Raw genomic sequence first — 25,240 nt, forward strand, 5'->3', positions numbered from 1 at the left:
TAGATAGTCAAAGACTTCATCTGATGCATCTTAAAAAGGAAGAATACAACACAATCATGAACACAATAAATGCAAATAATGTTGGGTATGCTTTAAACATGATTCAAATGCAAAACATCTTGGCAATTATTTCTAGAGCAATCTAAATGTCCTACATGAGATTTATTCTCTTATGAAAAAGTGATGTTTATGTACAAGCCAAATATACTAGAAATGTGTCAAGTGGACATTAAGTCTTGTGTTGCTTGGTGAATTGCATATACTGTGAATGAACATAATTAACAAAAAAACAGGGATTTCTCATTGGCATAATGCTTAAATCAGGTATCTATTTCAAGGCAGTTGTCATTAAATCATAAAATTTAAAGCTGCGCTCTCACAGATATACCATTTTTACAACTTTTTTATTTTGTCTTGGAAAGAACAAATTTTTGCATAAATATCTGCAAACCAATGATATAAGATTGCTGCCAAAAAATCAGATCGTAGATTTCCATATTTCCGTTCGAAAATTAATGTTTTATGGCTTAAACCGTTACTAAGAAAAATGCATAAAACATTACTTTTTAAACTTAAATATAAAAATCTGCTATCTATTTTTTTGTCAGCTGTCTTAAATAACTGGTTTCCATGGATTTTCGCAAAAATTGCCTCATTCCAAGACAAAAAAAATTGTCAAAACGTTCAATCTGTGAGAGTGCAAATTTAAGGTCAAAACAACTAGAAAATGGAACTTTAAACAATAAACTTAAAAAACATGACTTATGGTACAAGTATTTCCACATCGGAGCGGCTGGTTCTTACACACTGACAGTGACACACAATACACTCCCCTCCTCTCCATTAACCCTTTATATATATATTACAGTCGAAACTCGTTGGCTCGATATCTCATGGCTCGATATCCTCGTTGGCTTGAACCAGATTAAAAGAACTGATTTTGTTTAACTCTTTGTTCATATAAAATTTGATCGGATGGCTCGATATATTGTCTCAGGGTCGATATTTCTCCACGCTCGAAGTCATTTTCGCGGTTCCAAGTAAGAATTTCACAATTTTGTTTGCTTGGGTCGATGTCATTTTCGCGGGTTCAGGTAAGAACCTCACACCTTGATTTGTTTTGTTGGCTTCATTTAGCACACGGCGCTAATCGATAAAAATTAATTCAATTTATTATAATTATTATCAAATTTGAATGACTTAACAGTTTGAATAAACATGCAATCACTTTATCTAAGTTCTTTCCCTAATTGTTATACATGTATAAATTTCAATGCATCCTGATATAACTAATAAGCTATGTTTTTGTTACCCACTGTTTAAAATTACTTGTTTGTTGTTTTCGCATAATTTTTATAATTAATAAAAACAATCAAATAATATTTTCTAAGTATCGAATAAGTGATGTTACGAACTTTACGACGTGTAACTATGTCCAATTAATACTCTTCTCTTGCGAAGATAGCATAGCCAATAACAAACGAGGTAAACAAGACTTTTTGTAACGAATAATAAAAAAATAACATTCTGTAAGCAATCCCGCTTGGCTCGATATTCTCGAGGCTCGAAGTATTTTGGCTGGTCCCTAGAATATCGAGCCATCGAGTTTCGACTGTAGTTTAAAGCTGACGGAGGCACTCCTGCCATGTACCACTGCCACCATTTAAGTAAACCTGGGAGGAGAAGTGCCCCAGTGTGGAGCTTGAACCAACAACAACTGCTGGAACACTATCATGGCGCTGTAACCAACTGAGCTAACTGAACGGCTGGTTCTCATCGACACGATCTACATCTACAATAACTTTACAATGTACATGAATACATAAATAACTAAAGTATGAATGCAATGTATTCATGTACATTGTAAAGTTGATGTCTACTGTTCTACTTTAAAAGACACATGCATGTACCCCAAAATTAGTTTTGACAGGCATGACTCACTAATGCCAGTTGTGAGCTTGTTCCTAGCTTCGATCAAGATATTTCTGTCTGAAAATGACATTGAATACACTCTAAAGCCTAAAAGGCTGTTAAATATGCATTCAACATCTTGATAAGCAACTATCTTAAATAAATTAAAATATTAGGATACAGAATGATGTGAAAGAGACTTTAAAAATATCGCTGCATTGTTGGATGTTGGTGCTGTCATCTGATGATCTGTCAGCGGCAATGATTGAGGCAAGCATCAAGTATATTTAAATAAGCATTGCACTTTAACAGATTAAATGTTTTGACAACTGTTTTATTTTTTGTCTTTATACAAGCCAATTAATGCATAAGTGCAAGAAAAACAGTGACACAAGACTGCTTAAAAAAACATTGGATTGCATATGATATATATTTAAGTTAAAGCTTCACTCTCACAGATATACCATTTTTACAACTTTTTTATTTTTTGTCTTGGAAAGAGCAAATTTTTGTATAAATATCTGCAAACCAATGATATAGGATTGCTTACGAAAACCCAGATCATAGATTTTCATATTTCCATTTGAAAATTAATGTTTTATGGCTAAAACCATTAATAAACGTTTTAGAAAAATGAACAAAATATCAATTTTTGAACTGGTATATATAAAAATCTGCGATCTATATTTGTCAGCAGTCTTATATAACTGCTTTCCATGGATTTGCGCCAAAATTAGTACATTCCAAGACAAAACATAAAAAAGTGGCCAAAATGTTCAATCTGTGAGAGTGCAGCTTTAAGAAAATGATGTTTTATGCACTTTTCTTCCAACTGTTAGTAGCACTTTTAGCCATAAAACAATTTTTTTAACGGAATATGTAAATCTGCGATCTGATCTTTTGTCAGCAGGCTTATATCACTTATTTGCATATATTTACACAGAAACTGGCTCATTCAAACTCCAAGACAAAAATAAAAAATAACAAAGTTGTCAAAATACATGTATGTGAGAGTGCAGCTTTAAGGAGTACTTCGTTATATCAATAAAATATACTCGTTAAACTGTCAATTGTTTACGTATCTACATAAATTCAATTACCTTTTGAACTAGAAAGTGTTATATTTTCAAAGAAAATAACCATTTACCTCTGTTCAGTGTCGGTCAAATTCGATGTTTTGAATCACTCTAGCGCGTGCTAAATACTAAATGACGCAATGTTTTGGACTGGTCTTCATTTTCTTCGATACAGGCACAACCGAGCGTAAATATTAAGCGAGAAAGTCTAGTGGAACGATGCAGGGTTCATTGGGTTTGTTTACAAAAATTCAAGCATCCGGTTAAGAAGACGACAAATAAGAATGGTATTAAGTTGGTAGAATGGAACTCCTTCCTGATTCCTGCACATGTAAGTTGTAAGTATTGACTATATCGGGATACCATACATGACACTCAAGTGTTATTTTATATTTTCTTAGTTATCATGCAAATGAAAATAATCACTATCATTTAAAAGTTATTCATGGATAGTTGCAAATGGTTTGTTTACATTAATTAGTTTTATGAATTTAATTGAATACACAAATTTTTATTAGAGCTTTGCACCAAATTAAATTCAGTTCATTTTACGGGAGTAACCCACACTAGCGAATCCAGAAAGGGGGTGGGACCCCCCCCCCCCCCACAAAAAAAAAAAAAAAAAAAAAAAAAAATATTCTGTAAAGAATCTCAAGACAATTATTCAAAAAATATTTTGATCTTTGATATCTTAATGGTAAAACAATTTTACCAAAATGCAAAATGTAAAAAAAAATATCAAGTCAGAGAATGGGTTGGAACCGGTGTCGCCAAAATTGCAGTCCAGTGTTGTATCCACTGTGCTATGAAGGCTTATCCTAAACAGTTGGAATATTTAATCTTTATACCTAACTTGTAATATATTGGCGAATTTTTTTTATTGTAAATTATGTGGTACTTCAGTTAGTAAGTTTTAATGCATTGTACACATAGATACCAAGTTTATGTCAGTTTTCGTCAATTTTCTTTTTTTCCGCTATTTCATTAAACAGATTACAGCCCCTTTTAAACAAGTCTTTGGGAGGAACTGTTGGGGATTGTTATTAAAGCTGCATTTTCACAGATTTACCATTCTGACAACTTTTTTTTCATCATGGAATGAATCATGCAATGTTAGTGCATAAATTATGTCCGCGAACTATGATTTAAAACTGCTGAAAAAATATCAGATAGCTGTTTTTCATATGTACGTTCATAATTTTTGTTCTGTGACTTAAATTTGAACACTTTCAGAAAAATGAAATATTAAGCAGATTTCTCAATACATGACATCTGTTTTATTGTCAGCAATTAAAGGCATTGATTCTCTGAGATAATAATAATGTTAAAACAGTCAATCTGTGAGAGTGCAGCTTTAAGACTCATTTTTCCTAAGATCAGCCAAGTAAGTATTATAGCTAATTTTAGCTTAAAAGTAGGTGAATTTTATATTTATTTCAGACCAGATACTTTTGAGGGACCAATTTAAGGGCAAACAGACAAACGTTTTGATGCAAAGAAAGCATTGGATTTGAAAGGTAGATTTTTAACACATATTTACATGTACTCAATGTCATTTACTAGTATAACATAATGTATTCAAGTATAAGATATTTCAAGTATTTGGTCAGGTTGTTAGGTTTAATTGAAACTGTTAAGCAAATAAATGAAAGTCCATGCAATTTTGCATGCACATGTTTGTTGCATGCAGATTTTACTCAGATGGCATAGGGTACAGTTACTCTTGTAACTTGCTTAAAATAAATGCAAATAATTCTGCATGTGTCTGAAGTCATGTTTTATTTTTCTCTACAAATTGTTGTAAAAAATGCAATTGTTTGATTTCCTTTCTTATGTGTTATGCATTGCAGTTCCCATGGAGAAGAAAAATGGAGAGATTCTAAAAGTAAAATAGCTGTGCATATGAATCATTAAATTGTGTACGTGTGCACGGAATGTAATCTTGAGCATAAATCCCCCAGGTATTAACTTCAAACTTCATATACAGATAGATCCCTATTGAGAAGAAGTGCAGTGTTAAGGGACCATAACTCTGTTTACAGTTCTTTTTGTAATAACCCTTTGTTATATTTCATACTGAGTTTTTGTCTGCAGCAGAACTTGAAAAGTCTTTGAGGTGTTGATCTCAAACTTCAAATATGTACAGATAGATCTCATTTAGCAGAAGTGCAGTGCACAGAAACCATAACTCAAGAATTTTTTGTAGTAGTTGCCCTTTGTTAGTTTTCAATGTTATCCTTTGTTGTAATGCACAGTTGTGATCATGCTCAAATATGCTCATTCACATTAAAATTAATTGTCCAGGTTCAAATCCTGTAATAGAAACAATTATTTTCTTTCTGTGTTTAGCAAAGTTTATATGAACTATCTATCAATGTAAAATAAACTAAGATTTGTGTGTTTTTATCATTTCTGATTTATTTGTATATTTTTTGTTAATACATATTTTTATGTGCATATATATAAAATCTATATCACAAAAAGTGTGGCTAATTTTTAATATTAAGGTATAATATGTATAAGAACTATCATATTTCAAAATCAACCATAGAGCTTTTGCAAGATAGATAATAACTTAATGTATCTGATGAACAATAATGTGATTTTGGGATGCCAGCAATAACTTTTCAAGGTGAAAATATGTTCTTGTCATTGATTTTACATATAAGTAATAAGTATGCAAAGCCCTTTCAAATGATACTTATATGGGGTAACTATCAAATTTTAACATTGAAGCCAATGGCACAAATGAATGAAAAGCTCCTTAATAGTTCAATATTTGAAGCCAACAATGGAACTGTGTCTATGTATTGCTTAATGTTCCTTTTTCTTTCAGAAAACTCCCCACATCCAACAAGAGACAGTCTGACTTCAAAATCTTCATTGAAGGCAACTTAATGGACAAGACATCCATCACATAAAGATTCACTAAAATTGGAATGATATACCAATTTTAACTTTTAACAGACAAATACATTATAGATTTGAAAATAGATTACCCTTAAATAAGTTGGATGATTAACATTTACCTCAACACAGTACAAAGTGCTCATGTTGAACTATTGTGATTGATCATAGTCTGTCCTTCATTTTTATTAACAGTTTCATACAGTGTTAACACTTTAGTATGGGGACTCATTTTTAGCTCAACTTTTCGAAGAATATGGAGAGCTATACTACTCACCCAAGGGTGAGTCACCCCTTGGTTAAGGGTTTGCGTGCAAGCACACATAGGTTAATATCTCAGCAACTACTTGAGGTATTGCATTGAGACTTTATACAATGGTACTCAACCATCCAACCTACTTAATTAACCAAGTTTGATAACTCTACTTTGCATTTAATGCCAATAATAGGCCTTTAATATTTGACTTAGAAATTCTGGTTAAGGTTTTGTATGCAAGCACACATAGGTTAATATCTCAGCAACTACTTGAGGTATTGCATTGAGACTTGATACAATGGTACTCAACCATCCAACCTACTTATTTAAACAAGTAAGATAACTCTAGTTTGCATTTAATGTAAATAATAGGCCTATTCATAGAGGTATTGTTTCCTCATCATAAATCACAACTTAGCCAGCAAGACTTTTCAACAAATAAGGCATAACATGTAAAAAGTTAATAATTAGGCACATATTTTAGTGAATAAAAGCTTGTGAACATATTATTGAAACAAATAATGTGTCTGGTTCTGAGGTGAGCAATAAAGCACATTGCTTAGTAACAATTGAGCTAGCTCATTATTAAAAGTTTGTTTTAAACTTGAATTAAATGAATGCAAATTATATATTATTATTTTTAATATATATATTTTTTTAGTTACATTGTTCTGTTGTTAATTTCCATACTGACTTGGTCAATTATGGCTAATTGTTTAATTATATTTTAACTTCTAACCTAAATGTTTCATTGTACTTTTGAGTGTTCTGTTAACTATATTGCACATTACCCTATATGACAGTATAAATTCAATAAAACCTTGGTTATTAAGGTCCATACATATTGGAGCACATGGTAAGCCTCTAGAAATGTCACTTCTTAAACCTAGATTCTTGATCTGTTCGCCACATTGTTTTGTTAATTTTTTGTTTATAAAAACAAATGATTGTTTAATGTCAAGGAAACCTTTTTAAAGTTAAAATGTAGATGTACATAGATAACTGTCAAATATTATTTACCATTTAATAACTGTCTAAAGGCAAAATTTCCATTCATTTTTATACGCCCATCTTACGATGGCCGTATTATGGGAACACCCATGGCGGGCGGGCTGCGGGCGGGCGGCTCCACAATGTTGTCCGCTCTCTAACTTGAACATTTCTCATCCAATTTCCACCAAACGTCATGAAAGTGTTTGTTGGTGAAATATCTAGGTCAAGTTCGATAACCAGCCAAATCGCTTTAGGCACTCCAGAGTTATGGCCCCCTGAATTTGTCAAAATTGGCCATTTTAGCTTTGTCCGCTCTCTTACTTGATCATTTCTCATCCAATTTCCACCAAACGTCATGAAAGTGTTTGTTTGTGAAATATCTCGGTCAAGTTTAATAACCAGCCAAATCGCTTTAGGCACTCCAGAGTTATGGCCCCCTGAATTTGTCAAAATTGTCCATTTTAGCTTTGTCCGCTCTCTAACTTGAACATTTCTCATCCAATTTCCACCAAACTTCATGAAAGTGTTTGAGGTGAAATATCTAGGTCAAGTTCGATAACCAGCCTAATCGCTTTAGGCACTCCAGAGTTATGGCCCCCTGAATTTATCAAAATTGGCCATTTTAGCTTTGTCTACTCTCAAACTTGAACAGTTTTTATCCGAATTTCACCAAACTTGCTACTATAAATGTTTGTTGGTATATATTCTTGGCAAAGTTCTATAACCAGCCAGGCTCTTCAGGATTATGGCCCTTGAATTGGTCAAAATTTGCCATTTTTGCTTTGTCCACTGTCTAATTTGAACAGTTATCATCTGATCTTCACCAAACTTGCTGAAAATATTTGTTGGTAAAATAAATCGGTCAAGTATGATAATCAGCCAAATGCCCCGAAGCACTTCAGGATTACTGCCCTTGCCATTTAAGCTTTGTCTACTCTCTAACTTGAACAATTCTCATCTGACCTTCACCAAACTTGCTGAAAATGTTTGTAGCTATAAAATCTTTACCAAGAATGTTTGCCGGTATAAATGCTTTGCCAAGTACACACTGATTGTCTCTTGGGTACGATTAAGGATGAATTTAGAATCCAAGAAATTATTGATGGGCGTATTTTGTGAGTGTCACTCTTGTTATATTTGATTTGGGTCCCTAGGGTCATGGTCACTGTAACTAAAAATAGAAAAATGCTTGGTACTGAATAACTTCAGTTTTAATACATTTAAAACTGAATCTCACAATAAAGGCTGAAGTTCTTGTTGCATTGCAGCATTTCTAGTTAACTTTTTAATTTGACTCTTTTTATTGCTTTCGACAGGCACATATTACATCATTATTGTATTCATTTTTAAGACAAAGCCTCATTTAATTGAGCGTGCTGTCCAAAGACAGCTCTTGTTGACATAATTATAAGACACCTTATGTTATGGTTTATATGAACAATAGCTGTTTCTGTGTATGTTTTAGAAGAAACTTCCATTTCTTATCATATTGATGGACATAGATATACATACATGTACGGGATTATTGACATCAGATTCTTAGGATTAAATTTACTAATGTTCTGTTCATGTTCAAAATAGATACAGTTATGGTAAATGCATAGTCTTGGTCTCCTGTCCTGTTATGTGAATTGGGTTTTATGGACATCTTCGATATTGTAGGTCCAATTCTAGTGTCTAGCTGGAAAAGTATTTAGCCTAGGGAGACCTTAGTTTGGGTTATCATGTTGGATATGTCTAAATGTTGGCATGTCGGGAAATGACAATTTTAGGCTATGATTTTAGGCTATGACAATTTAAAAATGTAGACGTTGCTGGGCAAGGCTCCACACCCAAGTGACTGTCGCATTATATTCTTGAAAAAATGCCTTGGGCTTTTGGTTTGTTATGAATTTTGCGAGTCTGGCAAATATCTGCATTATAAAATTCATCGACATACAGGTGACAGAGAAAAAGGTAAATTTTCAATGATTTCAAAAGATTTATTAACTAAAAGGGGATCATCATAAATGAATACAGAGAACAAGGTTAATTGATTTGACAGAGGATTGATGCAGAGCTTCAAAAATTAAGGAGACAATTTCAGAAAAATGCACATAAATGATTTTTGTTTATTTGTGTTGTTTGATAACTGCTGTGTGTCGATTTTTATTTAATTTCATTTTACCCCACTACTTCACACAATACATGGTTTCTACACTTTAGGTTTGTTATACTGTTTTATAGTATCTATTGAATACAGTAAAATTTCTGGTCATTGTATTGCAAAATTTGTGCTAATAATTTGCAATTTCAGAAATTCTCATTTTTATTTAATTTTTCAAACATTTTCCCCAAAATTCACATTTCACAAAATTACATAGTTTCTTTACTTTTGATATATTAAACTGTAATATTTATGAAATACAGTAATTCTGGTCATTCTATTGCAATATTTGAAAAAGTTATTGGCAAATTCCAGAAATTCTCATTTCCATTTAATTTTTCATATATCTTACCCCGAAAATCATATTTAAAAAAAACTGTGTTTCTATATAATATATAATAATGTTAAATGATATATATTAGCTGCAGTAGTTCTGGTGTTTCTATTGCAAAATAAGGCAGAGTTATTGGCAAAATTCATAAATTGTCATTTCAATTAATTTTTCCAACATTTTACCCCAAAAAAATCATTTTTTGCGCCATATAATTCTATGATTTAAGTATATTAAATATGTTGCCTGATATGACATAGATTCATCAAAATTATTTTTGTGCAGTTTTCTCCATTTTTTGTTCAAAAATCTCCGTTTGTATACATTGAATAGAGAACAGAGGTGTTGAAGCACTGCTTCAACACCTCTGAGAATGAGTAAAGTATAGTGCACGCTACCACAATGTATATAGACTATAACACAGGTTCAAATTTACAGATAAAGAATAGTGCACGCCACCACAATGTATATAGACTATAACACAGGTTCAAATTTACAGATAAAGAATAGTGCACGCTACCACAATGTATATAGACTATAACAGAGGAATTGATGTAAAGTTTCAAAATCTCTGGTTGATACATTGCATAGAGAACAGGGGTGTTGAAGCACTGCTTCAACACCTCTTGACAATGAATAGAGTATAGCGCACGCTTCCACAATGTATATAGACTATAACAGAGGAGTTGAAGTAAATCTTCAAAATCTCTGGCTGTATACATTGTATAGAGAACAGGGGTGTTGAAGCACTGCTTCAACACCTCTTGACAATGAATAGAGTATAGTGCACGCTTCCACAATGTATATAGACTATAACAGAGGAGTTGAAGTAAATCTTCAAAATCTCTGGCTGTATACATTGTATAGAGAACAGGGGTGTTGAAGCACTGCTTCAACACCTCTTGACAATGAATAGAGTATAGTGCACGCTTCCACAATGTATATAGACTATAACAGAGGAGTTAAAGTAAATCTTCAAAATCTCTGGCTGTATACATTGTATAGAGAACAGGGGTGTTGAAGCACTGCTTCAACACCTCTGAGAATGAATAGAATATATACCATGCACAGTATATACTGGTATAGAATATAACACCAGTGTATGTACTGTCACGGTGTATCGTGCATATCCATATAGTGTATAGAGTCTATGCACTCTGTTGATATAAGATATCAATCTCAACTTGGTCTAAGCATTCTAGATTTAATATTTTTTTCTAGATTCAAATAATTCACTGTTCTAACATGTTTTATATGTACAGAAATCATATGTGTTTTTATCATCCTATAGTGTGCGCCTTTTAACTTTCATAGACATTAAACTCGTATTTATCAGCGTACATTATAACAAAAAATTTAAACTGACAGAGATGTAATTCCTTACGTTCTAATGTATTAAAGTTTTGTCCATACATTTCTGACAGACAATGTTGCCCTTTTCCTCAATGCCGCTACAGTTTTTACCAATTTATAACGATAAGTCAAAATGTGATTCTAAAATGACAAAAAATGTGTATTCATACATTTACTTGCCACAAGTTCTTCAATTTGTGTTAGCATGACAAGAGACCACTTTTAAAGATTATTAATCATAAACGACACTATTTATGTGACTTCATAAAAAAGTTACAACTTTTATCATCGTCCCCAACAATCATCTGTTCAGCGAAGGTTATCTTGATCATTTACTAGTAGCAATATAGTCTGCTTACGTACCAACAGTGAAGAGCATATCATATCTCTAAGCTTCTGATATTTTGGTACAATTATAAACATGTCCATTTGACAAAAGATGAACATTAAAATGAGGAATAAGTAAGTTGAGACTAATCAAGGTGTTGTTTTTTTTCATATTGAGTTTAATGCTGTAATGCGTGCGCAAATGAGTAAAAATCAATTGAATTTTGCGATTGTTCATACTATTTTAATCAAAATCCCATTTCATTTATAGAATGCTCTTTTTATCATAAGTTGTATATTATATAAGAATATCAAAATGATATACAAGTACCAACCCCAGCCAATGATGTAACAGGAGATTATGAGAATCTTCCCCGAGCTGAACGCGTACACCATGATCGTGTTGAGGTATAAACCCTCACAGAACATCCAGAGGAAGTTGCACACAGTGAAATACTGGCACATAATGTGCAGGGCCTGGCACCAGAGCTGAAAAACACACATTTCTTTAAAAAATGGAATGCAATTATGAACGAACAAACGAAAACCGATTAACGAAAAACAGAAGCGACGAAATGTATGCTGTATCTTATTTAATTTACCAGTGAACAGATTTGTTTTGTTCATATACGGCCATTTATCTAAAAGAAACAAAGTCAATTGAATTCAAGCCCTTACAATGAGATAAGAGCACCGATACATGATAAAATAAAAGCATATCAAGGAACCCATTAGCCTTTGTATTGTTATCGAACGACCCGAAATTGCCTGTAATTTCCTTAATTAGGGAAACTATTTTATTTTAAGACATAACATGTTGTTGAACGATCCATTGTCGAAATTGTAATCATGACTGCTACGGTATTTTATTACATAATGTTTCCGTTTTTTGATAATTTGTACAGTCATGGCATTTTTACTGGGATCTTGTATCGAAAGTCAATAGTAATAATTACATTGCAATTGAAAACAAAACAATAAACACTGCTCCGCAGAGTCCTATTTTAACAAGGATAGTTTTGCATATTGAAATTTCATATGTGATAAAATAAAACGTTTTGTAATAAGAATTGAATGTTCCTTGCATGAATATTAAATCTGTATCCAATTACATCATTATAGTTTTACTTTAAATCCGAAGCAATAAGGGTCATATGATAAAAGTACGCTTTTGCTAAATAAAGACGATTGTTTTATGTTGATTTCCACCTGTGTGTAGATGTGCAATTCAATGGAAATTACAGGGACAAGACAGATACACAATTCGTATTGGCACACAAACCACGACCGAAAGCAAATACATCTAAAAAAAAAGAAATGTTCACGTTTGTTTAATCAAAGGGATTGAATGCCACTGCTTTTGTCAGAAAATAGTTAACACAGGGTTTTGTTATTGACAACCACTTATTTATCTCCAAATAGTTGCCATGCCACTCGCATTTAAACCGCAAAGTTGTCATAGCCATTGACATTTCTGGCTGTTCTGCAATTGGCGTTTCCTCTGTAAATGTTTCCAACATACGGTAACGGTTTATTCTGTAATGTCGTAAAGCCTTGTTCATGTCAGACAGTGAGTTTAAGATTGAGCTCATTTTAGTTGTAAAGAAACGTAAATAGTTTTTATAATAGTTAAAGAAAAAGACGTAGGTGGTACCCAAAAGCATTCAAAATCTTATAACTCATTACACTTTTCAATTAAAAGAAAACCAATTTACCAGTTTATAAAAAAGTATCATTCTCTAAATAATCACCGTTTTCATTTTCCCAATGAGATAGAACACAAAAACAATAACAAACCAAAAACGTGGAACAACTACACAAAACTCCACAAACAACACACTGCGTATAGAATATATACAACTACGGACTTTTATCAAGGATTGTTAGGTACCACCTTGGAACGGTCAGTAAAATGTAAATTTACTGGGGTTTAAACTAGTTTGTGTGCACTACATCACTCCCATCTTAAATTTTCCGAATAAAGTAAAAACGTAAATGGTAAATCTTATCAAAGTATACATTAACTTGAAGAAACTTAAGAATTAAACAAATAATGATAAACTAATAGGTAAAAAAAATCACTTCTATGATTAGGGATCCCAACTCTATTTGCAGACGAAGGAATATAATTCAGAGTACTAAATGAAAACACTTTTCAAAGATATGATGAAGTTATTGTTTGAAAATATAAAAATCTCACACAGTCTGCCTTAGCACATAAAAATATAAAACTGTGTGATCGTATAATTTCATAATGAAAATTAATCAGCGATTTAAGACTACTATTGTACTCAGATATCAAACCAAACCGATTGGTTCAGATGTAGATTGCGTGCATATTCATTATACATGAAACCTTTAAGACACTACTGTTAGAGAAAACATAAAATATATGTAAAATTTGTAACATTGGCATTGATGAATAAAAGCGCCACATGTTGTACATTTGTCTTCTGTGTACTGACCTGAGGATCGATCATTTCACACCATTGACGATTTGTATTTAATGTGTCTAGCCTGTTAAGGCCATAACAATACGTACTTGCGCACTTGCTATCGTTGCCTCCGGATTTTATGTTATTCATTGCTTTATTTATTTTCGGGATATATTGTATTTTGTGTAGCTACAGCCTTTACTTGACATATGTTCCTCTGTTTATTATTGATCATTCGTCTGTGTATATATTAGTATAATGTTTTACAGTTATATTATAAAGTGATTGAAAAAGGGCAAGCCAATAACCTGAAACGGTCAAAATAATACGAACCAAACGATGCATTCTCCTGCTACATTATAAGGACATTTCCGTTAAGAGCAACACCTACAACAGAACAGATATGTTTTCGATCACTAGTTTAAATCCGAGGCGTTTATTTCATTCTATATTTCCATGCACGTGCGGTTAATCACGTGTAACCTATATTAAGCCTAGCCTAATGACTTAAGACAAGGTATTCGTAGATTTGATCGATACTGAGCTTGTCAATGAAGCGTCCATTGTATTATTACATAAGTGATATTATCATGTTGAGACAATTAAAACAACTTTTAGCTGTGATTATGAATTCAGTTATTTATACCTAAATTAAGTCCATCCCTTGTTGATACAGTGAACTTATGGTCTCATATGTTTCTTGGAGACATTGGAAAACACTGAACTATATATTTTGTTAAGTTTCATTGTAACTTGGGTTTACTGAAGTATTTCAATTCAAGCATTTATAAATATTTACTAATTGGATTCGCAAATATTTTCCAAAAATAAAAAAAATGAACCTTATTGAACAGTGCATGGATTAATATAAAAACTGTATACAGGTCACTATTTACGGAAAGAAACATTTTAAGGTAAACAGGTAAACACAAATGTGGATTAACATTCGATAAAAACATTATTTTTGTATTTATTGTTCGTGTTTGCATTATAGTATTCCATCTCTCTCATTGTCAGAGCTCAGTCTAATTTGCTTGTAGACAATATTGTTTACACTTAAAGAGTGAGGAAGACGCTTCGTTATTGTCACTGTTTCAAATTATTTTAAAGTTTTGTGTTTTAGATTATTAGTCAGTTAATTCTGTTCGTATTAGTTGCGTGTGAGGGCAAATGTGAGAGCAATTCCAAGAAAACCTTTGAAAAACAAGATTAACATTTCCTAACATTTTCCTAACCCGTTCTGTTCAATTTCATAACATTCTTTATTTAAACAAATATCAATTGTTTTAATTTTATTAATTACAAACTTTGGTGCATTAAAGTGAAGCTACTAATTTTGCTCAAAATTTAGTTTCTGCAATTGATTTTATAAAAAGGATTTAAAAATTATTTCACTTCTGCCTTTTGCAGAGAAAATACTAAGTTTTATTTACTGTTGTTATTACACTGATAAAACTCCATTTCACCGTAAAGAAGACAAACAAAAACGTCGTCATATTCTAGCGTGTAAGTAGACTTCCCCGATAGACTACTTTAGGATTAAACCTCTACTTTCAGTGAAATTGCAAGTTGACATATATTGAGTACACTGCTAAACCATGAAGACTTTTCGCGGGTATTTATCGGTAAGCCTACCCCACTCATCCGATAAACATTTCCTTCAACAGATTTTGCGTTGACAATAAGGTTGCATGTTAGGTTATTAAGATAACATGAAGTGATATCTTAATGATAAAGAAGGGCTCGTTCGCAGTTCTTAATCCGCCCATCTTCAATTATTTCGATTTTACTTCGTGTCATCTAACTATTTCACAGACACTAAACCCACTACCACTGATTTGAAACGTAAATATTGGTATCATAACAAATAACATGGGTGCGTTGCTTTTAAAAAAATAAAAAGAACATTTCATACCGCTATTGTAATGGTAAACCAACAAAGAGCACTTCATACCGGATTATACAGGAGAACTTCGCCATCCAAAGCCGCTAACACGTAGTATAAAATCCAGGATATCCCAGTGAACACATACGAAAGGAATAGGTTCTTGTGGATAGTTATTCGGTCACATCGAAGTTGCCTACAATGTTAAAATGATATTAACATATATGCATTATGCATTTATTTGGGACAACAATCAAAAACATACTGTTTATCAATGTGAGGACTTTATAAGCGCATACGTTTCAATATAACTACATGTCCAGCCATTTCTGGGGGAAATCCTATGACAGACATTATTTATGTAATATTGAAACATTTGGTTCTACTAATTATAACAATATACAATCATATTAATGTTCAAGTAAGTAAGTTTCATGAAATGCGACTGGTAAAGTGCAATTAAATATACGATAGCACCAATATTAAGCGACTTCAAACCAAAGGTTGACATATTTAACATCATTCACATGTAGATCTGTGGTTGAATATTTGCTGACTTACCGGAATCTAAAGAAAATAATCAATGACACCACCAGCATGAGAAGTGAGAGTGAAAAACCGCCAATGAATATGTAGATGTGCTTTGTATCATCCTCTGCTTGCTGTAATATTAATGGAAACATTGAACAACAGTTAGTGTTACACATGTTTAGGATGTTGATCTGAACGCTCATGGAAATTGCTTTTAACTAACGAGATTTTACCCCAATCACGTTATTCTGGTTAGTTTGCATTAAACTTTCTCGAAGAGATTCTTAAAAAACAATGGACCTAAAATAATGTTAGGTAGACAACCTTTAAAAGGCTCTTCAGTATTTTTTTGAAATACTGTAAATACAAACGAATGACATATATTCGGCAATTTAACTATAAAAAGTTATCCGGTTAGCGCAGTGGTGAGTTCACTCACTTCTCACAAAAGCGATCAGGACTCGATTAAAAAAGAAAGAAAGCTAAATCGGAGCTAGGAAGAACTTGAAGAAAAAAGTGAAATATGCTCTTTAGACATATCGTGGAAATATGGAAATATTCGAAATTTTAAAACAAACTACATTTTTTTGCCGGTTTTCACCGAAAATCGAGATATTGGAATGATCATGCCGTTAGGTGGGCGAACAGGCGGTCGGTCGTTAAACATTGGTTTTCCTCCAAGAACTTACGATGTCATAGATGGATATAAATAAATCTTGTTGAGTACGTAGCTTTTGTAATGTGCTAGCGTTGGATTGCTTTTGAGGGGAATGTGTTCAAAAACAAGGTCTCTGTTTCTTAAAATAGAAAACAATAAATATGATGGATAATGATGTAGGGTGATGGTGGAAAGCTTATAAGCAAGTTAGCTTAGGATTAAATTTGAGGGGTTGGGGTTAAGGTCACTGTTACTTTAAATAGCAAAATGGTTTCCGCGAAACCGTACATTTGTTTCCAACCAATAACATAAGCTAGCATTCATCAATTGTAATGATAGTTGGTGTGTTTGAATCTTATTTAAAGAGCTAACATACGATTGCTTTTGAGAGGTTTTGCTGAAGGACAAGGTCACTATTTCTCAAAATAGAAAAGTGATTTTCCACCCAATAACCTAAGTATGAATTGATGGGTAATACTGAAAGTTGGTGTAGGTAGTTTATGTAAAGAGCTAACTTGGGTTTTCAGTAATGTGGATGGGTCAAAGTCAAAATCACTATTGTAGCGTAACCGCATATTTGCACGATTACCGCCCTTTGTTATAAATTGGCCATTTGCGTTAACGAAGTTAAATGTCTCGCGGTGTTTTTCAAAGATTAGTTTTATTTTTTAGACTTATTATTCCAAACAAATGTTTTATTAGCGACAGTAATAATTAAAGGAATTATGTTAAACGTTATTTATTAATCGGTAGTTGTTTTTATAAAGAGTATTAGTAAAATTAAAGCTGTCTCCCTTCATGTTTTCGCAAAGTGGAATATACCCGTTTTACCCATCTTAATAATGAACTCGTCCGCCCGGTGAGTATATTAGCGCATCGCTCAGCTGAAAGATTCGTTCTGTGATTGACCGCCGTCGAGGTAACATCAAACAGTTAACCGGAAATAGTCTTTCGAAGGCAAATAGTTAGAGTCTTGACCTTCTGGCTGTTTATTATTGAACACAGATCATTGCGATCTGAGGGATAAAAAGGCACCAGGAACTTGACATCTATAGGGTTATCTAGCGTTCCAGTTCAAGTAGCCAGATACATAGAGCATTGCGATCTAGTCTGGTGAACGGAGCTGGTGGTTAGAAACACTAGTAAGCTTCATACCTGGCATCTGCGTTGGCCACAGAGCATTGCGATCTGTGCACTGACAAAGGATCATGTATTTTACATCGCTAATAAACAAGCTCCCGTAAGAGAAAGCCATTCATCAAGTGACTGAACTTTATATAAACCAATGCATAATCTTTGAACCCTGATTATTTGGTTGATTATGTTTTAACTCACCAATCATTTTGATAGGCTCACCGATTGAACATACAGCCGACACGTTACACTATTATTATAAAATAGATAAATGGTTTTGGTGTCAAATATTGGTTTCCGCCCAATGATTTCAGTTAGAATTGATAAAAGCAGTGAAAGTTGGTTTGCAGTTACCTTTATATGTGAAGAGATAGCTAATGATGTGATTTTAGAAGGTTGGGGTGAAAGTCACTGTTATTTGAAATAGATAAATGGTCTCCGCGCAATATATAGGCAGGAATTAATTAATAGTAATGAAAATTTCTTTGAGGGTAGTGTTTTTAATGAGCTAGATTGGGTTTGCATTAATGGGGAATGGCTCACAGATCACTGTTACTTTAAATAGAAAAAGATGGTTTTCGCGGCGCCACACATTGGATTCTGCCCAATCCAGTTAAAATTGACGGAAAGTAATTTTAGTTTGTATGTATGTAGCTTAACTAAAGCGCTAGCTAGAAATTGCTCTTAAATGTGATGGGATCAGGGTCAATGTAACTATTTTGACAAAAATAATACTATTGTGAATTTGGTCTGTAAGATTGTTGCATGATGATTATGAAACATTTATTTATGAGTGTGTGTTGTTTTGTGAAGTTTCGTGTCACTCTTAACGTGTCTACTGTGTGACGTTGTTCTTGTGCATTTTTCAAATTATAATGATTCAAGATTTTGCTGCCTGAGTATTTTGTAATTGCAATTATAAATGTGGTCTTTGAATCCTTAATATGATTGTTTACATAACACAAATGGCAGGGGAAAACTTGCAGCATTAGAACTACGTCGGTTTTAGTTGTACAGCAAGGACATGCTATAGCCTTTAGAAATGGTAAGTATAAGAACCTTCCATAACTACAGGGGTTGCACTTTCCATTGTATAATTGTCAAATGTGCAAGATTTGCGAGTAATGTGGACAAAACAATACTTTTCTACCAAACTAAAACAGTAATAACCATACACCATTTTTTATTTTAAAAAATCTGGGGTATATACAGAGGTCTATTTACTGTGATTTGTCTAGTGAGACGATGCCCAATGACAAAAACTAAAATGAAGTTCAAATCACATTCAGAATATAACACATAATCTTGCCTGATCCGACATCTGGCGGGAGTGTGAGTTGTAACACTCGCTGTAGTTTGCCCAGCGCTGTCCTGTTGTCTGGTTCACAAACCACGTCCCGTTTCTCGTGCATTCCCGGTACGCAAATGCTAAAAATAAAACAAAACTTACGGTATCATATCTTGCTCGTGGTCTTTACAGTTTTTATTATAAATGTTTTTTGCTGAATTTGTAATGATAAGTTTTTCCTAGTATACAAATTGATACAATACACATCAGGCATCAGTTTGTCAATACTCGTAAAATCCGTCACAATATGTCTTATAAGTTTGCTCTAAATGCTTAAGCTCATGCAATACTAAGATTAAATAACTATGGCTAACGAACACAATTAAAGTCACGGTAAACTCTGTTGCGATAATAGGTCAGTTACAGTGAACTTTATTTAGATAAGTTTTATTTTAAAGAACTAGGGCCATAATAATAATATCGTTTACTAACAATCCCTACTTAAAAACTAGCTTCTGAAGAATTATTCATTAGCTTGCAAAAATTGAAATTGAAAATACCAGTATTATTCAATGCAATTACGTGTACCAAGTTTGAATGTGTATAGTTTCTTCAAGCCACAATTTAATTGTACGACAACGCGAGAAACCGACAAATAAATTGTTGGATGCCTAATGTATACCACGTGGATATCAGTTATTTGAGGGACATTTACATTAGTAGAATGAAAAAATATCGAATGTGTTTTTCGCAATGTGTAAAAGAAATATATACTAATTGTATGAGATTAGCTACACATAAATGCACTCAGTTGAATTGACATATAATGTAAGGAATAATGAATACATTTGCATTGCGCCATGTTGCAGACATTTTGCATATAAATAACTTTTCCCAGATGATAGGTTGATTTTTGCTTGCTATATATAAGTTTCTCTTCATGGTCTGGAAGGGTTTAAGTAGACTGGATTCGTGTCTGTTCTTCCAATTGTATTTTTGAGATTGACGTATGCAATGAGCATTTTTTGTCATTTAAATATTATATTGAAACCTAAAGTTACCATCGAGGTTGAAACCCGGTAAGGACGGGCATTGTATCTTCGCTGTTTGTCCTGGAAGGGTGTCTGGCCAGCATCCGACAAAATTGTCCACTGTTCTGTTACAGTAAAGGGGCTCTGTAAGTTGTAGAAAATCAGTGATCAGTCATTTTGCATTATGGTCAAAATTTGGAATAAGTACATACGAAGTGAACGCATCAATTTTAACTTTGTTTTGGGATACATTTTTTTAAACAAATTTTAATCAGGCATAACACACGTATCTTTTCGATCTTTTTTATATTCTTTTTAGAGTTTATATTGTTTCAAAGACAAATGTAAATTGAGTATATTCCACTTTTCTCACTGTCTATCAAACTTGAAATAATGTCACAGATCAGTCGTTTTACAAGCAGAAACATGTTTAGAGCACAAATCTAAGACTCCCGATATATCAGAACTGAGCATTGATCGTCAATCCAAGTGTTTCCAAATTATTCAAACTATGAACACAAACACTACCTTTGACGTCGCCATAGAAAATGAGACTTGTTCAAGAAAAAAGTAATTTATAATGTTTGAAAGTTATATATATTACGTGCAGTTAAAATAGACGTTAAAACATTAACTTATTAACTTATTTCTTGTATAAAACGTGACAACGTAAAACAGACGTTAAAAGCAGAAACTGCATTACCAAATCAAACGAGCCACTCAAAAACTGACGTTAAAGCAAAACCTTCATCCCCCATATTAAATGAGTCACGCATCCTCCCTTCCTAATTTGGTCCCTTTATCAGGTACTAACATAACGTCTTATCTGTTCTACATTGTAGAAATTATCATGTGATGGAAAATATCATCATTATACTTATTCCTAACATGCCTGTTTGTGCCCACCAAAGAAGGGATTTGTTTGGCCTAAATGACCCTAAAAATAATTATTCTACAGCTTCTATTGTTTGGAAACAAATATTCACCGCAATGTTAAACAAGCATATATTCTACCTCTTACATCATACATATACAGCAAACACAATACGTTTAGAACATAGAGTTCATGGCCAAACATTCCCGTTTCTGACCAGAACTAGTGAGTTTTCCTCTTGTTTGTTTCATTATTTTTCTTACAATTGTCATGCAATCTAACCAATTCAATCTAATATACAACGTTCCTATATAATGCCTTTCAAAAATGTTTCAGGTATTAAAAACACAACTGCTTTCCGAATGCTCGATCTGAAATGGTTAATTTATAAAGTAGTTCATGTCAACTCTGGTATTTCGTCCCGATTTTGAAAAGAATCTAATGCTATAAATAAGAGTAGAAATGAAAAGTTTAAACCCCATTTCTATCGTTCTAGTAACTTTCTTGTGCAATTTTTATTGTTATCATTGTTCACATCATATTGCACTTATTTCCAGTTTTTATGTGTTATTGTGTTGGGACAATCAATATTAGTATAACCAGAAAAGGAACATCAGAACATAATTAATATGTTATCACATATCAATAGGGAGAGAGTGAATAAACCTCTTATAACATGTGAAGCAGGAACAGTATAGGAAATCATTATTTAACAACTTAATTACATTTTTTCATGAAAAAAGATCAGAACAGAAATGGAACAGAAAAAATATCGGTCGGGATACATTCCTTAAGAATTCAGAAGCAAATTAACTCGAATGATTCTCACAAATATCGAGCAATTCCTGTGAAGATAAAAAAGTACAGTAATTTCTCCATCACTTCACAATTGTTTTCCATTATTGAAAACAAAATCGTTAAAAATGTAAGAACTTATTAAAATCATTAATTATCTACATTACTTTAAAACATTTGTCACAATTATTTTTAAATCACTTTGACTGACGGCGGAGTATTAGTTATACATGCAGCACTGATATTTTGAAACGGATGTGCGAGTACCTAATATAAAAAAATCGTACGTGTAGAATCGTTTTTTATTGCGAAAACGAGCCTTTGAAAGCTAATGTTAATCATAACCAAATTGCCTATGTGTTTTATTTAGGTTGGCGCCAATGTTCATACAAAAGATATTTATTGCATTGCATAACACACCCATTTTATCGTTCAAAAATACAATGAAAACAGCAGGCAAAAGCCAAGTAGCCAACCAATTTATGATGTCCCTTTATAAGGAGCAAGGTAAAGGGTAAATAGACTTAAACGAAATCGTGCAAAACAACACAGACATATCCAAAACATATCACAATGCCCTACATGCAACGCATTGACATGATTTAACAAATGTTGGTGCTACCGCCTATGAATTTCAACTGAAGCAGTTCACTTGGGGCTTAAACTAGTTCATGAGTTACCGTTCTAGAACCTGTCCCAATATGTTTACTTTTATTTGCAGACATGTCCAATGCTTGCAAAAACAAGTTATCTTGGAAGTGAAACATCGAAGAACGAACATTTTAACATGTTATTTCTCAAATATAGAGCATATTGCTTTCAAGTTCATTATTGAAATTAAAATGATTGAAACCGAACCATATCCTTTTATACCTTCAGATTAAAATACCTGTAGCGTTCTGATACATTAGAAATTTAACATCTGGCTTGAATATTTGGAAATTCAAAGAAGTAATTCAAGAACTTGTTTTTCTTGTCAATGTTATCAGAATTGTTGCATTGCATACAAGTACGATTTTAAGGTTGTATTAACTGAATGCCGATGTGACTGAGGCTTGCGTAGCCGTTGGAGTAAAAAGAAATAGTTTTTTGGTTGAATGTCTCTAAATGTTAGAAAATGCAACTAAACTATTAAAAAGTATCGTATTATGCGAAAAATGCACAATGATAACACGTTTTGCACTTGTAATGTATTCGTAGAAATTAAATTCTAGTGATTATTATTTAATACTTTTTTATATATATTTACATTTTATATGTTTAAAGCGGGAAATTATTTTGATTAACATGATTAGTAGTTTTCAATGGGCGTGACAGTGTTTAATAATTTGACAAAAACACCATGAAATTCATGATTTAAGATGTCCTCTTTGTCAGCAAAAAACTTCGGCACTTCGTCCCTCAGTCGTTTCTTTTTCAGACATAATGAACAGTTTTCGGCTTTATACCATTTCATTATGACAAAACATCTAAACCGGAAAATGCAATATTTCCAACGATGGTTTTCAATATAGTTTACCTCGCCGGGATAGATAAATGTTATTGTTAAAAACACTAGTCATGTATTTCAAAAGCTCAGACTTTAATGTAATTTGTTAATCACTTGTAAAATTTTAATCAGCACAGCCATATATTCTATATTCTTCTTGAATAAAGATACTCAAACGCGATTTTAAACTACCATTCCAGCAAATGATCTAAAGGAATATATTTGAACACGTAAATAGAGTTAAAGTAATAATTGATCATTTTATCTTCGGCAAAAAAGTTCAGACAGTTCGAAAAACGATGGATCGCAATATATACTTTTCAATGCATAAATACGCATTTCAAATTATTTTGTGACAGTATTAGAAATGAATATGAAGTTTTGGAAATAGGATTTATCGATGTTATGCCATTTGTGACGTTTAAACTATTATAAGATAATTGGAGTACCGATTTAAATCTTTTATTGAAATAATCCCTAGTTTCATATATGACCAATTTGTACCGATACTTATGTGAAAAACTACAGAAAAGCTCATTAGCAAAAAAATAAACATAAACCCGTGACTCGTGCATGCTACAACAACAAGACCTTTTCGTTAAGACAACAAACAATTGCATGATCAAAACTTTTTTTGTATAACGCCAATATACTAACTGATATATGCTTTGGTTTCCATAGAGACTTCAGCAAACACGATATTTATACTTATCCCGTTCACTAATTCTATGCATTTGCGAGACCTTTCAATGCATGACAAGAGTACATATTCTGTATGTTTATATGTTGTTTTTTAAAGTATGTTACAAACAATCCCTGAAGACCCTTCTATAATACTTGTCATTCAGACTTAGTAAGAACGGTAATTTACGCTCTCAAATGATCAAATAAAACATCTTCTCAAGCTTCATTTAATGTCATGACAAAGCAAAAACACTGTTTATGTGAATGGTAACTTTGCAACTCCCTTATTTTTTGTCATTTCTAGATAATCTTGATTTATGACTAAGATACGGATTAAATATGATCGAATCATTTGTTTAAGTCCTGACATTTGTTTCGTTGAATTTGACTACATTGCAATAAATTTAGCTCATGACAACTTTTGAATTCTTTTTTGAATAGATTTCTATGTTCTACAAATGTTATTAATTACATATAAATGCTCTCTAAATCTTTAACAGATATCTATATTATTATTTTCTTGTGCACAATTAATAAAACATTTATTCTGCAAATGTGTGCTCAAACATAGGTTTAAAGCATTCGAAAATGTTACAACATTGTATTTGTCCATATTATACCATTTACATTAGATAACACAGCACATAAAACATCGTTTTAGACACCAATTCAGACAATTTTACTCACCTTCGGCTAATTGTGGTTGTGAACTATGTTTTTTCATGCAATCGCTCTTTAATTCGTCAATTATCTGCTGAAGACGCGGATGGTAGGCATTAATTTTCTTTTGCTCCTGAAGTTCGTCAGATACGTTTGCGATATTTGATTGATGGGCAGCATACGAAGAAGTCACTGCCATTCTCGATGTTGATTCAAGTATGCGTTTAAAGTCAAAATCACTCGCTACAACTGACTCACTTACAAACCCAGTCGGTGTCGTTTCAGTTGTGGTGTGTTGATATAAGCTGTATGGAACACTCAAAGTCGGCTTTTCGCTGAACAAGCCATTGCGAAGATTGCCTTCGTCTTCCGTTATGTCAAGGTAATCAGAAGATGGCAGATCAAAGAATGTCTCCTCAATGTCTGTCTTGTTTGTTTCCTTTACATCTGTGACCGGATTCCCGAAAATATCGAAC

At 32.7% G+C, this 25,240-nt stretch overlaps 1 protein-coding gene and 1 long non-coding RNA gene across 2 annotated transcripts in view; one reads left to right on the top strand and one right to left on the bottom strand.

The window, feature by feature from the left end:
• The window catches only part of LOC128235048 (calcitonin gene-related peptide type 1 receptor-like), a 35,923-nt gene extending 10,960 nt beyond the window's left edge, over positions 1–24,963 (bottom strand). Inside the window, exons 1-6 of the mRNA XM_052949755.1 lie at positions 24,792–24,963; positions 20,293–20,406; positions 19,270–19,371; positions 16,182–16,278; positions 15,690–15,816; positions 11,636–11,789 (exon numbers count right to left, since the gene is read on the bottom strand). Of these exons, the coding sequence (XP_052805715.1) occupies positions 11,636–11,789; positions 15,690–15,816; positions 16,182–16,278; positions 19,270–19,371; positions 20,293–20,406; positions 24,792–24,963 (766 nt within the window). The remainder of the gene's footprint in view (positions 1–11,635; positions 11,790–15,689; positions 15,817–16,181; positions 16,279–19,269; positions 19,372–20,292; positions 20,407–24,791) is intronic.
• Positions 3,060–4,861, top strand: LOC128204920 (uncharacterized). The gene is made up of 3 exons (XR_008256155.1): positions 3,060–3,325; positions 4,428–4,504; positions 4,838–4,861. It is a non-coding gene; the product is annotated as an uncharacterized LOC128204920 (long non-coding RNA).
• Positions 24,964–25,240: the final 277 nt, after the last annotated feature.

The sequence above is a fragment of the Mya arenaria genome, chromosome 1 (genome assembly GCF_026914265.1).
Source record: "Mya arenaria isolate MELC-2E11 chromosome 1, ASM2691426v1".
Classification (NCBI taxonomy): domain Eukaryota; kingdom Metazoa; phylum Mollusca; class Bivalvia; order Myida; family Myidae; genus Mya; species Mya arenaria.